Raw genomic sequence first — 18,048 nt, 5'->3', positions numbered from 1 at the left:
CATGGAGAAGAGCAGGACCTCGATAACATGGGGGCAGGATTAAGAAGAAAGAAGTGGGGATGAATCTGGAGGATGTAACTAACAGTATCTCCTTGGTTCCTTTTACAAATGCTCCTGACAGATCAAGTTCATGTATAAGATTATCATGGAGGTTTTAGTAAATGTTACTGAAACAGAGACATCTTCTTTAGTATCACTCCTGTGATCTATCAACCTAGTTTATATATAAACAAAAACAAGTACAAAATGAGTATGGATTTCCATCTTTTCATAACCCTGAATAATTTAAAAATTCTGTTTGTATTCTCTCATTTGCTACAGATAATAATTTTACAAAATGTGAAAGTCATCTGTGAGAAGTTCACAGGCCTGAAATAATTTGCTCAAGAACACATAAGGTTTGCCACTGAACAGTGAAAAAATGACTAGGGGCACATGTCACTGAGTAGTGATAGATTAGATTAGAATAGAGAAATAAAGAAGTAAAATCATCGGAGTGTAGGTAAGGTTATGAGGACCAAAGGAAACTGATTAAATATACAGTAAAATCTTCATCTAAGGGGTGATTAGTGAAATATTTCAGGAAGATTGATCAAACTCAGTTTTCCATAAACAGTTTATAGATGGCTTAATTATATAACACACAGACTTAATTTGAAATTGGTTCATTTTCCTTGAAGCGCTATTTGTTGAGCATATACTATGTGAAATACCTAGTATTCGGCAGTAATAAAACGAGACTGAGCAAGACATATTTGGTTACTTTTCCTATATCAGTCAAAGGATAGGCTGGACTGTGCTACTGTGATAAGGAAATGCTGACCTCTCTCATAGCTCAAAACCATCAAGATGTCTTTTTGCTCATGTAAATTGGAGGCACAAGTGGCCTTGTACCATCTCTGTACCTATGTCATCTGGAACACTGGACCTCCAAGGACACCAAAGTAGGGCAAGAGACCTAAGGAGGATGCTTCCTGATTTTTAATTGTCTCGGTCTACATGCTATTTCTACTCACAGTCTATTGGCTAGAACTGGTTACATGGCCCATCACCCAACAGCAAGAAAGGCCAGAAATACAGTGGGCAACTTTTGAACACTTAGTGAACAGTAACTGTCTCTGCCATGAGCTTTTATAATAAATACCACGCACAAAGTTGTGTTGCTTCTTTGTTCATTTATAAAGTTCTCCTGTGTATGGAATCACTATGTAAACATCATTTTAATGGCAGCTTCTGCTTGAGGAGAAAAAGCATCACGTTACCTTGCTTTCAGACCGTGGGTATAAGTAGATAAAGAACAACAAGTCAGTACTAAAGAAAGGTGACATTTTTATTTCTTTGCCCTACAGTGATGTCATAGAAGGAAAAGAGCTCAATTTGCATCACTGATCTCCTGCATACTACTTTTGGGTGTTTAAGCAAGTCATTTGGCCTCTGTGGGACCCCTTCTTCAACATAAAAAGAAGCGAATGATACTTGTATCTACCAAGAGAGATGTCGTGAGGATTAGAATTGAAATGCATATGTGTGTGCGTGTTTGTTTGCTATATGTTCACATAGCACCACTACTACTACACCATATTAATTCATTGGATGCTAAATAAGTCGGCTGCATACAGGTCAAAGCAAATTGGAGATCAGAGTTCCTAGCTGTGATGTTCACGTTGTGGTTCATGTAACCTCCTGCATGGAGCAGAACTCAGTTCCTGGCCTTCAAAGCTCCATTACGCATCCCTTCTCGTCATGGCTCCTCCCCTGTGTGACTTCTCAGCATCTTACCTCACCAAGCTCTTCCCTTCAACACTCACTCACTGCTTGACTAGACAATTTTGCTTACCGTCTGAGAATCTGGAGAAGTCTCTCAAGACCACTTTCCATGTCACTGATCTCATTGTTGCAAAAGAACGGCGGGGGGGGGGGGGTCCCTTCCTACCAAACCAGTCCCTTCAAGAAGATCATGCTTTCTGCCTTGCTGACACCAGGCTTGGCCCCCTGACCCGCTTTGACCAGTAAAAAGTGAGTGGAAGTGATGTGAGCAGAAACTTTGAGAACTGCACTTCTCTTTATTCTCTCTCTCTCTCTCCCCCTGCTACAAAGACCAACAACATGACCCAGATAGAAGTGTCGGCTTCAATTTTGGAGCTAAAATGCTAAAGTACAAAAGAACAGCCGCTGATGTATGGTGGACAGGAATGTGGCTGAGAAACGGTCCTTAGTGGGATAGCCCATGAAGATATTATGGGTTAATTTGTGCAGAAGCATAATCTATTCCAAAAGTTGATGCAACACTTAATTCCCACCACACATAATTTCTTCATAACTGTTGAAAATCTCCTTCCCTTAAGACATTTTTTTTTTTCTCCATTGCCTCCCTAAGATACTGTCGAACAAATGCCTTATCCAGGAAGCTTCCTCTAATTACACTGATCCCAAATTATCTCACCTTTCTATTAGCAGCCCCCTCACATGTTATTTGTAACAATAACTATAAAGAAATGTTTGTTGACTACATTAGCAAGGGAATGCTTCTCCGGTGGCACTGATTGGGATGTGATATTTCATTATTATAATACTTTCGCTGGTTCTTATAATATTTTGTGTGGACAAGGGTCATGCTTTTTTCATTTCTGGAAACCTTGAGTGTGTTAGTCAGCTTTTCATAGCTGTGACCAAAATACCCGACAAGAACAATTTAGAGGAGGAAACGTCTATTTTGGCTCAGAGTTTCAAGAGATTCAGTCCGTGCATGGCTGGAGGTGAAGTAGAACATCATGGCAGAGGGTGTGGAGAAAGAAAATTGCTCAATTCTTGGCAGCCAGTAAGGAGAGAGAGAGAGAAAGAGGGAAAGAGGGAGAGACAGGGGGAGAGAGAGGGGGCAGCCAGGGAGACAAAAATCCAATCCCAAGGTCCTAAGGGCAGGTCTCCAGTGATCCACCTCCTCCATCCACTCCAACCAGCCTACTGGTGCAGTACAGCACAGTATAGTATTCCTTTCCAATTATTAATCCACATATGGATTAATCCATTGATTAGGTTTCAGTTCTCATAATCTAATCATTTCACTTCTTAATAGTCCTGTGTTAACATAGGAGATTTGGGGGGACACCTCATATCCAAACCACAACACTGAGTAATATATACTTAGAAAGGCACATAGAAAAATAAATGCCATGGGTTTTGGTTCTGGATAAGATGGGAGGGAGTATTTGCACTCTACCCTGTCTTTTGCATTGAACATATAAAACTTACTACTTCAAGTCCACAGCAGGAATTCAATTGGTGATGTTTGCAAATTAGAGAACTCAGCAACAGCAGACCTGTAGTTTGGACTGCTGAATAGGTTTCTCTAGATCTGTTAAATGCAAAAACTCCTTTCACCTCCTTTCTCTGGGTTTGAGAATTGGCCAGTTTCACATAGGTTGACCAGAAATACAAATCTTCCATAATTTTGTTGTTTCCACTGCTGTGAGAGACTAATAAGGTGGGTAGTGATCTCACCAGATTTGTGACTATGGCATCCCCAGGAAGGTGTGGGGAGATGCACATAACGAAGTGCCCATCCTCTCCGGGGATGACCAGAAAGAAAAGAAAAGGTGATGAAGGATGGTTTCAATCCTCCGGGTGACTTCTGCATGACCATCTGCATACCTTGCAGAATTGGCCTTATTTTACAATGAAGGAAATATTCGGAGAAACAGTAGAGACTCTTTCTTTTAAAAATACTTATTTCATCCCAGGAAGAAATCAAACAAAGCCATGGTAGTACTGGTCACATAAGTCAATACACAAGGAATTTGGATGGGAAAAAAAATCAAATATGGATTTTTAATTTAAAATCTAAAAGAATCCAGAGAACTCATGGAATTGGTTGCTGGTGAATAAGGGAGGGGACCAAAAGGAGGCAGAGGAGCCAATAGGTAGTAACAAAGGCCAGTCTGAGGCTCAGCCACATGAGGTTTGAGGGTGTTGGTTTCCATTAGCTATTCTGCCTCAAGATATTCAAACCAAGCACCAGTTCTGAAAAACCTTCAGAACCTCATTGTGATCTTCCTTCCCTTCCTGTCCTGGGTTTCTAGGGGTGTATTGGGTAAATGGAAGAAAGGAAAATAGTGGTGCTATTTCTCTGCACAACTCTAGGGGGCAGCGCCCTCACTGATCCATGTAACAGAAGGAAGGTGTATTTTCCTAACCTACCAGCAGCCTCAAAAGAGAGGAAAGATGGTGTTTTCCCTGAATCACTTACCAAGACCACCCTTCTATTAGATTTCTATTACATGTTCTTCATTATATATTATACATTCTTTCATTCCCAGAGCCCTTGTTTGGAATTTTAAAATATTTTCCTTTTCTTCAACATGTTGTTGACACAGGACAGAGTGAGTGGATAAAGCTAAATGATTTTACCTGCTCTCTTTGAAAAGAAAAGCTCTTGTGCTAACTAGCCTCATTTCTTTAAACATGCTTTTTTTATATATATACATATGTGCAAATCCTCTAATCTAACTTGTAAAACATTTAATATTTTGGATATACGGTTTTAATGACCATCCGAAAGTCACAGTGGCTGGACAATGGGAGCTGCTGGACTATTGTGCATTGGCTACAAAGCCATGAGGTGGCTCTTTCTCTCGGGTCAGGAGGTCAAGCTACACAGCATTAATTTTGCTGAGTTTCTTTGTTATAAATAACAAACAAGGTCATTTATTTTCATTTTCTTGTTTCTAATTGCATGCATCTACTCCCGAGGATGAACTCCATAAACAGGTGGCTGGAATGCTGGGGAGAAAACTTGAAACTGTTCCAGAAAAAGAGGGCATGTCCCACTCTGGCGAAACAGTTTGATGAGGTAGAGATTTAGTCACTGCAGGATGCGCACCTGCACTATTACTCGAAAAGCAAACACTCATCTGTTTGGCACGCACAGATCTATGTAAATTAGGGGAGATTATTTTGCTGCTAGTTCTTGGCTGTTCTGTGATCAAATGCAATTGTTTTCTCTTTCTTAAGAAACACAATCTTTATTAGTCTCAGTTCTGGGTTACTTTTTTACAATTTTACTGTTAACAACTGCTGGGTTATTAAAAATAACATGCCATATAAATTAAGCCAAGATACAAACTATGAAAGATATTTATGTGCAATGCTATGTAGATCTGTCAGGGAAGGGTTTAATGAATATTTGCCTGAAGGTTTTCTCGATTAATGCTCCTATAGCTCTCCCTTAGTGAAAAATAAAATATGGACTGACCCCCACCCATTTGCTAAGAAAGTACTGGATCTTCAGCTCCCATTGTTCAGTCACTGGTCTTTGTGGGTTGCACTGCAGGGGCCCCTCCTGCTGTAAACCCTCTGGGCTTCCTGATTTTCACTCTGTATAAACCTCCTCCCCCTTCACTACCTTTTGTCTCTTTGGGGGAAAAAATCTTTTTCACTTGAGCAAAATAAAAACTACCCAGTATTTGTTTCTGGAGTGTAATTATAAACTTCATTGTACATTCTTCCTGGCTTTGATGCTTATCTTGAAGAGTTCAGTGAAAATAAATTGTTTTTATGAAAAGCAGAGAAACCATTTGATAAACACACTGTCTCTGAAAATTGTTCCTGCAAAAGAGGTCATTCTTTCACTTTAGAAGAAATAGAATATATTTCAGAAAACAGGCAGGACAGCAGTTGAGGATTTCTACCAATACGGATCCTTTTTATTTTTTTGAAGATAGGGTGTAAATACACTGAAAATTGCACACCTCCTGATTGTGTCGAGTGTATTGGTTTCTAAAACAGCTTTATTAAAGAGTTACTCAGGTCACGAGCAAATACTTGCTGCATTTCATATTTCTGAGAATGAATTCTTGGTTAGTACTCTTTTCCTACTAGGGTTTTGTATTTACTGTTCCATAATTACTATATATCTGTCAGAACCTATGGGTGTATCTATTCTTAGTAAAAGTATGGTACACAGGGAAAATGATTGGTTTTTCAGAGTTTTTCTTGTGCCTTGTGGCACAGAGGCCAACCTGACCAAAACTGGGTATATATATATACACAGAAAGAAAGAGCAAAACTGAATATATATTTATTATCTTGGAGGAGGAAAAGTTTGTTTATTACCACCCCCGCCATTTGCCTAGCTACTGTATTTTTTAACTAAAGTAAAAAATATCAAAACAGCTCGCATTTCCAGACCAGAAAAGTTTAGATCCATTGAAAACTGAAACTAAAAATGATATGTGTTGTTTTTTTTTAACACTATAATTCCTGTGTGGAACACTCTCCTGTTGATTAGTTTTAGATCCTGCACTAGAGACACCTAATGAGGGCCCCAAGGTCAGAATTCTTCCTCTATATCATGTATGTGTATGTCCACTATTATGAAAACCTTCGTAGGTCTTGATTTTATCTGCATGTCATTTAGACTGTGAATGTGAAGTGTTGATTCTCCGACATGAAACTCTACTAAATTCCATGGAGTTGAGTTTTATGCACATATTAAGAATCCAGGCTGGATAGGAAAGCTATGCTTTATGACATGAAGTCAAATTCAGATATAAAACCAACTATCAGACATTTTACCAATATAATACATTAGCTGTTACTATGGGAATACACGAGGAGAAACTTGAGGAGCTCTGGCCTTGTTAATTTCCATTTGGAGCTCCTGTTAATTTGGCTACATTACATATTGCAAACAAGGATCATAATATTTGGGTAGAACTTTTCATCACCCAAACTCAAGAGAATTAAACTATATATAATGTTTAATAGTATCCTCATCTCATCTGGGCAAGCAGAACCCAGAGGGGTTAAATTACTTTCACAGATTCTGAAAAGTGGGAGTCTCAGTACAATTTCTGGTTATAAAACTCAGCAGGTTTAGGTTTAATACAGTCCTCTTGGGGACCTTCTTGCTTAATTTGGAGGCAGGTAAAGTAGAGAAGTGAAGTTTTCAGGGTTCTGTCACAGTGTAATTTCCCTATTATGTTAAAGTTTATGTATTTTCCCTACTTTGTTTTAGGGATTCTTGGGTGATGTCAATTATTCAATTAGAAACATCAATATAATAAAACTGTTTTGACCCAAATCATATAAGAACCTTAAAGAAGTTTTCTTATGTTTGGAAAGTGTATTTTGGCTGCACAAGGGATTCTTCTGTCCTCTTTAATCAATAACTGTTAGCACTGTTCAGCATAAATTCAAAGCATATTTAAGATGCATTCTTGGAGAAGTTTCTTCAAATTCAAGGCTAACCTAGTATGAAGGAAACCTTTGTCTATGGTATTTCAGGAAACAAGACTGCCCACAGACTGAAAAAAGGTGACACCCTTGAGATAACAAATAGTATGACAGTTAGAATTGCCTTACAGTTTTTAGAGCATCATTCAAAAACTTTTAATGGAAGGGCTTCAAATCCCCAGGAACTCTTAAAATTAATTGGCATTTCAAATGCAACGAAGAGTTGAATCAGATCAGTTCTAAATGAAGCAACACATGATCTTAATTTTAAAGTATACAAATGTTCTAAAATAGCAGGGCATAAAAGGCCCTACCCTTCTCCTCCCAAGGTAGATTGTTCTTAACCAGACCAAGAGGTCCAGGATACACTCTTCTCAAATCCTTCCTTAACCAGATTCCTGCAAATAATCTTCCACTATTAAAACATTCTTTCTCTCTCCTCTTTTTTCCTTCCTTTCTTCTCACCTTATTTCCTTCGAATTGGCCTTTGAATTACTTGTTTATTGCAAACACACCATGTATGGAGCATGGCCCTGTGTCCTTGGGATCCTGCAGTGATCTGGTGGTGTGTCCTGCCTCCTCTTTCCTGCCTTCTCTTACACCTTTCATGGAGGCCTTGAGTCTGGCCTCTTTCACACTATGTGTGCATTTGTTTATCAGATTGCTTCTCTCAATATCAATGATAGATGTGGCATGAGAAGATCTCCAGGTGAGTGGATGGGACAGGGCTTGTGTGCATGTATGCATGAAAAGGTGTGTAAGTGTGTATGTAATCCACTTCAGAGTTAGTTCTTTTTAAGGACTTCTTTCTTATTCACAAGTGCCTAAAATAGTGTCTCCTACATTTTAGGTACTCCAAAATAGTTTCTGAATGCATGGAGACTGGATAAAATCAAGGAACAGCCTTCCCAAATGACCAGTGATTTTTTTTTTTTTCTTTCTAAAGGCTCTATAGACACATCTTAAGTCTCATTTATTTTTTTCCCTCTAATCAAAATCTATACTCATAACTTTGTTTACCTTCTAGCCTAAATTGTAATAATAAAATGCAGACCAATGAGTACTGGCCTCCTCTGTTTGCATCCTACAGTGAAAGAAACTCTAAAGCAAAGACTTCCAAAACAGCAGGCAAAGATGTTCTGGGGAGTGGCTGGGCATTCCTAAGCCCTAAGAATCTCTTGGGACAAGATTCTCACACTTCAGTTTCTCCAGAGTTTTAGTGCTGCACATCAGCCCAGGTTCAATGCCTGCTCTGACAGCCTGCAGGTTTTCACTTCGAAGAAGAATATTAGTATGCCTGATTCTGGAGGTCTGATTACAACTTCAGGTTTACTCTGTCTGGAACTTTGATTATACTTTCCTTCATTCTCTGTAATCAAGCTCAGATTGCTCCAGATGAACGGCAGAATGAGCAGAAGGTGAGGCATTTACAAAGAAAAACTCAGCTTCCCAGCCTTTTGGGCTCCTTTTAAGAGCTATCTGGGGGAGAAAAATTCTTTTCTGGCACCCCAGGTCAGCAGGCTGCTCCTCTCTTGTGGCCAGACTCTGCACTGTACACCATTGTTAAATACTCATAGTGAAACTTAAAAGATGCTCTCTTTCGCGACAACAGGTGGCCACTGCAACCTCCAGCTCTGATTGGTGGAAAGGCCACAGGCGCCCAGTGGCCCAGAGAAAGGGCCTCCACTTTTGCGTTTCAAGAACTTACTCAATGGGGTGTTGTCCTGATAATATCTCAGCGCACTGCCAATTTGTGCAACCTGCTGGGCCATTAGGGAGCGCCGCTGGGTTGTCAACGTTAAATGGAGACTCGGGATCGGAGTCAACCCAGGGACAATGTGAGCAGTTGTTCCTTTCCTGAACACACACGGCTTTCTCGCAGTCTCCCAACACAGGTTTTTGCTAAGAGAAGAGCAAATACACACACTTTCATCTAATTGAAGTTTATTTTCCCTGCTTGGTTCCAGAAAGATAATATTGAGTGAAGGTACACATACAGGTGTCACAAGCCCGAGTGCCTACTTTGGAGAGAGAAAAAATAAGAAACCCGTGTAATGCTTGTCTGAAAAAGTTCAGGCCCGGAGCCAGCAAAGTATGATCGAGGGACGACACTGCACGTGTCTAATGAAATATTTCGAAAATTCTCTACTTTTAAAGTAGCTCACCAGATAACTGAGCCGGGGACCGGGAGCAGACCCACAGACGCTCTAACGTTTTCTTCTGCCAAGGCTGAAGGCCAAACTCTCAAATTAACTCACAGCAATAAAGCCGAGGACAGAAAAAAAAAAAAAATGTAGCTTAAAGAAAGAGAAAGAAATAAAGAGGGGGTGGGGGTGAGTGCAGTATGGGGAAGTTAATCACCCAGAACCTTTTAGGAAAATAGGGACATTTTCTCTCCGAGAGCAGTGAATGATCCGCCTAGATCCAGTTACTCAAATGCCTTTCGAATACAAACAAGAGCAAAGAAAATAAGAAGAGAACCGACACGAGGCTTAACCCGGGAAGCTTCAAGTCTGCCTACCTGTGAAAGGTCAGGCCCCAACACCCCTTCTGAAAAATACCACAGGTGTACCTGGGGTCCCGGGTCCCGGCTACCGGGAGCCCCGCGTGCAGGTTGGCTGCTGGGATAGGTGTGCCCACGCAAGGGACCTTCGGGACCCAGGGCCGGGAGGGTGGAGGGGTGGAGGGACAGACCCCCACGGGGAAGCATGGGGACCTGAGGAAAGCAATGGAAGGAGGGGCGGGTCGGGAGCGGACCGCGTGGGGATGCTGGGGCCGAGGCGCGCGGGGATCCGAAAGGAGGAGGGTGGGACGCCGGGGCCACGGGACTTGGCGGCGGCGGGGCCGGCCGAAGCGGCCGAGGAGAGGAGGGGAGCGAGGAGCGCTGCGAGGCAGCGGGGACAAAGAGGACCGGAGAGGGAAGGGGGGCGAGGTGGGAAGAAGAGGGGCCCGGGAGAGGGGCGCCCGCCGCGCGGGCGACAGGGAAGACGAGGGCTGCTCCAGGCGCGGGGTGAGCGGCTGGGCCCGCGCGGGGCAGGGGCCGGGCGGGGTCGCGCGCGCGGAGGCGGGCCGGGCCGGGGAGCGCACCGGCGGGGCGGGCGGCGCGCCAGCTGCCCGCGGTGGGAGGGGCGGAGCGGCGGCGGCGCGGGGAGGGGACCGGCGGCGGAGGCAGGAGGGGGAGAAGGAGGGGAGGGGCCGGGCCCCTTGTCTCCGCGGCTCCTCTCCTCAGTCCGCCCGGGGAGGAGGAGGAGGAGCGGGGCCAGCCGCCGCCGCCGCCGTCCCAGCCTCGCCCAGCGCACCTGAACTCTCCGCGCCGCCCCGGGCCCCCGCGCTGTGCCCCGCGACCTGGGCGCCTGGCCCGCGCGCAGGCTATCTCGGTGCCCCGGCGGGGCGCGTCCCCCGGGCCGCCTCCCGCTCTCCCGCGGCTCGCGTGGCCGCGCCTTTGTGTGCGGCGATCGCGGCTCCCGGGCTCCTTGGGCTCCGGTCGCGACGCCCCTCCAGCCCCGAGTCCCGCGCGCCGACCCCGGGCGCCCCCAGTCGGGCGCCCCCGACGGTGGATCTAGCGGTTGCGAGGAGGCGGGCACCGGCCCCGGCGAGCCCCAGTCCCGGCCCTCGGCCCCGGGCCAGGCTCCGGCATGGATGTGAGGTTCTACCCCGCGGCGGCCGGGGACCCCGCCGGCCTGGACTTCGCGCAGTGCCTGGGGTACTACGGCTACAGCAAGGTGACCGGGCCGGGCCGGGCCAGGGGGGTGGGGGGCAGGGGCCACCTCCCCATCCCGGGCGCGCCCCGCGCTCCGGCTCATCGCTTGCTGCACTTTTCTTTCCCCTCTGTCTCCCTTAACCACTCATTTCCCTTTGCGCCTTCATCTCTGTCCAACTATCCTTTCTGCCCCTTTCCACCACCCCCCTTTTTTGTCTTCCTGCGGGCGCTCTGCGCGGCCCCTCCGCCTCTCCTCCCACCTCCCCCCCGACTCTCCATGCTGCCCCAAAGCAGAGCGAAGAGCAGCCGAGGACTGAAAGACGGGACTCGCGTGTGATTCTTTGTTGCTGTTATTAGTAAACACGATCGCAGCCCCCCTAACCGCGGGGGGTGGGGTGGGTTGGGCAACCCTGGGGTCCCTGATCTCGTGGTCCGATGATCTCGCCCCCCTCGGCTCAGTCCATCTTACCTCCCCCACCCGCTCGAGAGCTGGCCCCGGGGCCGCTTGGGGAACCGAAGAACAAACTTTTGAATGTTGCCCTGCCTGGACCTGAGATAGGGGGGTGGGAGAAGTGGTTGGGATCCCTGCAGGTGGGCTTTGCTACCTTCCCGCTGGGGCGCTCTGGACCCAGGAACGGAACTGCCCGCCCCTCCCGGGTCCTAGCAAGTGGCTTCTCAGCTTTCATTTTTGGGGGCGGGGGTTAAGTTTGGCATTTCGGGGAGATCAGAGTTGCAGACCTCCACACCACGCCTTGGCACTCCCCCCCCCCCCGTGCCAACTTTGAGAACCCAATGTTTCAGGCGGCTGAAGGTGGATCGAAGGAGGGCTGGCGGCGCAGCGAGTCGGTGCCGGGCTGTAGCCCGGGTGCCAGAGCCGCGCGTGCTCCGGTTCTCTGTTCTCCCTTAAGCCTCCGGGGCCGAGCTTTGGAGAAAACATCACCCCGAGGGCGACATTCAGAGAAAGACCCGTGCTCTGTATGGCCTGTGCCTTTTGAATGTGGTTTTCTTTCCCCTCCCCCCTGCTCCCCCCTTTCTTTCAAATACTAGTTTGTTTATGATTGCTTGGATAACAGAAGAGGAAATAAGGAGGCTGCTGAAAGAAAGGTGCTATACAAAACTAATGAATAAATAACAGGAAGAGGAGGAATTGTATCTAGCGTGAGGGACAGTTTGCTGTGCCCGGTGGCTGATGGAGGCTCGTGTTCCTTCCTATTTGTTTGTACTTCCTTCCCAACTCCAGTGCTGAAGTTTGTAAAGACCATTAGGATTGCTCTTGTTCTCCCCTGTGCCATCGTGGGCCAGCTCCGCGTCTGGCACACAGGGCCCTCCCAATAAGCACAGGACGAAGGGACTTAGTGTTTTAACCCCTTGATGGTAGTGTTTTTTTTTTTTTTTGGGGGGGGTGCGCATTCTTGCTCTCGGAATTCCAAGAGTAATACATTAAGCACTGGCAACGGAGCAAGAAAAGGCCGATGGCTGTTGCCAGAGTTAAGGATTGGTTTTTGTCCTCTGATTTTGGATTCACTCAGGTTATTAAATGCTTTAAAAAGTCCCCCATGTATGCTCAGTCAGGGACTTAGGCAGCCTAATTAAGTATGTAGTGTTTCTGAGAATCCACCTAATTGTTCCAGTGGGGTATTATTTATCTCCTTACAACTTAGCCTGTGTGTGCCAGCCTTGCATAAACCGGGCATGCTCTTATTTTGGGAAGCTATTACCTTGTCTAATGTAACTACTTCTTTCTCTGATTTAAGATCAGCAACACTCGAATGACACCAAAATAGAAACCTATTGTACTAATCCAGTCACTGCAATGCGTGGCAAATCTCTGTTCACTAGGATCCCAAGGTACTTCAAGGGACCAGAGGAAATTGTGGATGTTTTTTTGTGTGTCTCTTTTTATTTTCTGAGAAAGACTATTTTGAGTCAATTTAAACTCAGAATACTTATTTCAGGGAGGGCACATAAAGCTTGGAAACAGACATTATTTATTAGGATGCTTGTTGAACTTCAGAGTGTGGTAGCAAGCTGGTTTGCTGTCATCTTAATCGAGCTATATTTCTGAAATAACCTGCTGTCTTAGTAATCAGCAATCTGATCGTGGTAAGTGCTGTAGTACCCAACTTGTGAAAGTTAGGTACAGCACTCAATATTGGGAGAAATCTAATTGTACTTATTCTAAGGGGCATTTCCATTTACTTACAGGTAAAAATCCTTGAAATAAAGCATTACTTAAGTTGAGCCACAATATTATGTTTTCCTTCTCTCGATTTTCTATCTCCCAGTTTTATTCACCGTAATTTTTCTTTGAATGTAGTAGAAGAGGAAATGTTAACTTTATATAAAACAGCAAGTGCTAATTAAAGGTTTATAGCATTTTGTTTCACAGCTAACTTATGTGTCTGAAGTGGTGCTGTTTAGTGAGGTTTATATTAAAAATGTAAAACCTAGCACATAAAGACATGCATTTATTTTATATAAAAATACCTGTAATTATTAATCTCTTAAGACTTTAAATGACTTGCATTATCTTTCTGGATGGGAAATGATGAATTTCAAAAAAAAAAAAAAAAGAATGTTTTTGCCCTTTCTTGTTTTAACGACCATCTGGGAAACTTTAGAAGGAACACAGAACTCTCGGCTCCAGGCGTAACAAGTGAAAAGTTAGCGCTTATCTTTAAATTTATTTACAAACCGTGAATAATAGGGTTTCATTCATTTCTCTCTTTAACAAATGACCAGAGTCCTTTGTATAAATTATATGTGAGTGTATTATCTTTACATTCGGAGTATATGGATCCTTTTTAAATGTCAGCGCTCATGAAAGTGTACCCTGTCTATGGAGAATGGATGAAAGAGTTTTGAGGGTTCAAAAGTCATTGCAAGTAGGAGAATAACTTCAAATAAAATATAGCCAGGATCATTAAAATCAGTTAATAATTCATGAACCAGCCACTGATGTATAAATTTAAAGTCATCTCTATTTTCTAAGGGCTAATTTCCATTTTAATTTCAAGTGGAAAATCTACTGTTTGAACATTTCTTTCTGTGATGTGGCTAACAAATTAAACTAAAGTCTATATGTTTTTTAAAAAATCCTTATTATATGATTCAAGTGAATTGGTGACCCACTGACAATGTATATGGAATTTCTTTCCCTGGGTTCAGTTAATTTTCTCACCAGTAAGAAAATAATATGTAAAGTATCAATTAGCATACAGTTGTCAGAAGTCTGCCACCCCAAAATAAGATTTGAGTTTTGAATGTGGGTGTAGGTGAGGTAGAACTATATAGTAGGTTAATGATAAACTTGGATTAAATTCTACTAGCTTTTTCTTCATATCTTGGGGGGTTTTCTTTTCCCTTCCAAATATGGCTATTGTCTTCTTATCCTTAATGATGATTAGTCCTTTGTTGTTTTTTACTCAGTCCCAAATCTTCTTTTAAGATTATTGTATGTATTATTTATTGATCACTCTACTTAATTAAGACATACCATGTTGGAGCTTTGACTCTACCTTATAGGGGCTCTACCTTGGTTAGCTGAAAGAGTAAGAGAAATTGAAAGATAATTTGTCATTTGTCTATTTTCCTGGGGATCATGGTTCAAATTGAGAATACATTGAGAAGAATTTGATGGAACCTCTTCTTAGACTGATATCTTAAACTAGCATAAGAATTAATTGCTGTACTTCTGGAGGTGTTGAATTTTGAGAATAGGTTTGGATATTTCCATATAGTTCCATACAAGATATTGAAGCCGTGTTGTGGAAGAGAAATAAGGTTTCTCTAAAGACCTTAGACCAGGGATCTTGCACTTAAATGTCTGTAGGGACAGCCATTTAAACTATGAGGATAGAGTTTGCGGCCAAGTGGAGAACATGCTCCACTTAAAGAGTTTGCCTTGTTTTATCATTAGTAGATTGCTGCCATGCCATCATCTGGGCCCAATATCTCCACATTTTCTAGTTTGTCTTTTCAAGAGAATGACAATCTGAATTTTTATATGAAATATCCCAGATTCTAAATGTTGGCAGTAAATTAACAAATAATTAAAATCATTACATGGAACCCTCAAAACATGCTTTTTTTGTGCTACTTCTTTGAAACTTTTGTCTTACAAATTTATATGCAGATGAGAATTCAAAAATGAATTTTTATAAGTCATTTGTGGTTTATGTTCAACTATGTGGGCAGTTCTGCATTCAACTCTGTGGACAATTGAATGGGTGGAATAGACCTGGATAAAGAAATTTGTGATAGCTCTAAAGAAGACTAGACTTATGGCAGAGTGGTTGGATTCAGGTTATACTCGGGTTCTTCTAGAACTTTGGCAGGACCTAAGCACTATGGATCTGGGCTCCCCTCCACAGTTGTATCAAATATTGAAATATACCTGTATCCTCCATTTAACATGATACGATATGACCCCATACCTGAGTTGGTCAGCTGACTTATGTCAGTGTGTAGACACTTGATTTTGTATTTATTCGTTTTCATTTTATAGTTCTTTTGGTTCTGCTTACCTCATTCATTTTCTTCTTCATATTTTACACATTTTTGTAGGCCCTTGAGAAGCTTGCAGTTTGGTCAGTTGTGACCGATAGATACAATGGTCCTGTTGCCTCTAACTGGAGATCTACAAACATCCCAGTTGGCCCTTCCAAAGAGGTGCATGGTGATGAAAAATGCCGAGTGTAGTAGAGACAAGCATATGGTTAGCCAGAGAAAATTAATTTTAGTCATGTTAGTTAGAGGCAATGTGTGTATGTGGTCATCATGTTCAAAGTGTGTGTTGATATTTGAAGAACCAGCTCCTTCAGGACACAATCTCAACTGGATGCTGGATCTGCTTGATGGCTTGTTTTATTTTATCTTTAAGTATTTTTTTTTTAATCCCAATTAGTTGTCTGTGTCTAAAAAATCTTTGTATGTAAGTCTGGATTCCAGCTTTTTTTTTTTTTTTTTTTAATTAATCATAAAATTGGCAACAGTGAACCTGCATCCCTGGGTGGCGACATCTGCTGGGGGCCCTTCAGATGGGCATGCAAACTGCTGTAGTTCACCATGATCTCTACTTTCTCTTCTCCTGCTCAGCCCTCTGTGTGCCTCTCAGGTCTTGGGAGCCATTGAATTCGAAAACTTTGATTAAAAGAGATGAAAGTAAGCAAGTAATAAATGATGCTGAAACCTAGTGAAAGGAGGTTACTGTCACTGGAGAAATTACAGTCCAAGTGCACTTTGTAGGTAGTAACGTGATCATTTTATAGAAGTTGTTTCTCAAACTTCGTCATCCACAAGAACCACCTGAAGAGCTTGTTATAATGCATACTTTTGGACTTTACTCCTAGAGATTCTGATTCATAGGTCTGGGGTGGGGCTCCCAGGAGATGCTGCAGGTGTGGGACTGGAGCCTATGTTCTGAGGAGCACAGGGCAGAAGGCCTTCCATGGGAAGGTACAGTTTGCTTTTTGTGTGTTCTTAGGTTAGAATGGCTTGGGTTGAAGATAACAGAGAACCCAACAGAGCGATGTAAACTAAAGACATTTGTTTACTTGTTTCTAGGTAAGCAGTCTCAGGTTTTCTGCATGGCTCACTCATGCCTTGAAAGAGGCCCCTGATCTCTTTATTCTGCCAGCCTTGGAGTTTCAGCACTGTCCTGAAGCCAGTCACAAGTTGGCTACTGCAGCTCCTGGCATCACATCCTCACCTAATAGGGCACAAATCAGGAACAGGACAGTGGTGGTGGGGGCGGTGGTAGCCAAGAACACATTTCCCCCCTGCATCTCTTGCTTTCCCATTAGATTCTGTCTTTTGTGTTATTGATCAGAAGAGGGTCGTGTGACCACCCTAGGACACTCATATTGGTAAAGGGGAAGGAGATTTCTGTGATGGGTTTAGCCCAATCCCACCTCATCCCCTGGGGTTGAGCCCTGCCACATGAGCATAATTAGTGTTATGTTCTATTGGCAAGAAGAAGGCTGTTGGAAAGACAACCAGCAGTGCCCATTGCTTTATGCGTTTGAAGAATTGTTGATGGACCAGTGGTTTGGGTGCAAGTTGTACTTTGTAAAGGTGGACCTGACCTTTTGACTGAATCAGTATAGAGCCCCACCAGAGCTAGGGAGACTACCTAGGAGGTCATTACCCCACCAAGTAAAGTCTGAGAAGGATTTGAACAGGAAGGTGTGAATGTGGCTACAAGGGAGAGGAAGGTGGTCAAAGGGACATCTCTGTGACTTGGGAAGGGAGAAAGGAGATGGAGATGATTAGGATGTTTCAACTTGGGCCCTAGATGAATGGTAAGACCTTGAGCAGAAACAGAGAGATTAGACAAGAAGCTGGTTTCAAAGGAGAGATAAAGCCGACTTTGGATATTTTGGTGGAATATTCCCAGAGAGACATGTACCAGGTTATTCTTGAGAGAGGTCAGAGATGAGGAATCAAAGTTGGTCTTCCTGTATGCAGTAAAGTGACAAAAATGGACTTTTGTCCTTTTAGATTAAGGAAACAGGAGTTCAAGGACATATTACTTGGTTTTGAGGATTGGTATAATTTCAGAGATAATATGTGGAACTCAGATTATTTGGAACTCCTACTGCACTGTTAAAACAATGGTATAAACTATATAATTCTTAATAGTTATTTGGAAGAAACATTCTTTTTTGCTGTGCTGGGAATTGAACCCAGGACATTATGTGTGGTAGGTAGGTAATCTACCACAGAGCTATATCCCCAGTCTAGGAAGCATTCTTAAATGGTAATTATTAAAAGGAATGAGGCAGAATTTGCAATAATATAATTTAAAACAATAATAGCCATTTATGAATGAAAATATTTAATATTTTTGTTCTTTATGTAAGAGGTAAATTTTAAATTGGATTTTGTGAGAATTTATTTATGCCCTCAGTATCTTAGAGAATCTGTTTCAAGTGTGGTTAATAAGGAGGGACAGAGCTGGGGTTCTGGCTCAGTGGTAGAATGCTCACCTGGCACGTGTGAGACCCTGGGTTCAATTCTCAGCACCACATAAAAATAAATAAAATTAAAGGTATTGTGTCCAACTTCAACTAAAAAATAAATATTAAAAAAAAAAAAACTAAGGAGGGGCAGGATTT

At 43.0% G+C, this 18,048-nt stretch overlaps 1 protein-coding gene across 2 annotated transcripts in view; it reads left to right on the top strand.

Moving 5' to 3' along the window:
• The first annotated feature begins 10,865 nt into the window (after positions 1–10,865).
• The window catches only part of Tox3 (TOX high mobility group box family member 3), a 103,355-nt gene continuing 96,172 nt past the window's right edge, over positions 10,866–18,048 (top strand). For both annotated transcript variants that reach the window (XM_076839171.2, XM_076839170.2), the window contains exon 1: positions 10,866–10,952. In XM_076839171.2, the coding sequence (XP_076695286.1) occupies positions 10,866–10,952 (87 nt within the window). The remainder of the gene's footprint in view (positions 10,953–18,048) is intronic.

This window comes from Callospermophilus lateralis, chromosome 18 (assembly GCF_048772815.1).
Source record: "Callospermophilus lateralis isolate mCalLat2 chromosome 18, mCalLat2.hap1, whole genome shotgun sequence".
NCBI classification, from domain to species: Eukaryota; Metazoa; Chordata; class Mammalia; order Rodentia; family Sciuridae; genus Callospermophilus; species Callospermophilus lateralis.
Note: the sequence above shows the minus strand (reverse complement) of the source record. Positions and strands in the feature narration are given on the sequence as shown.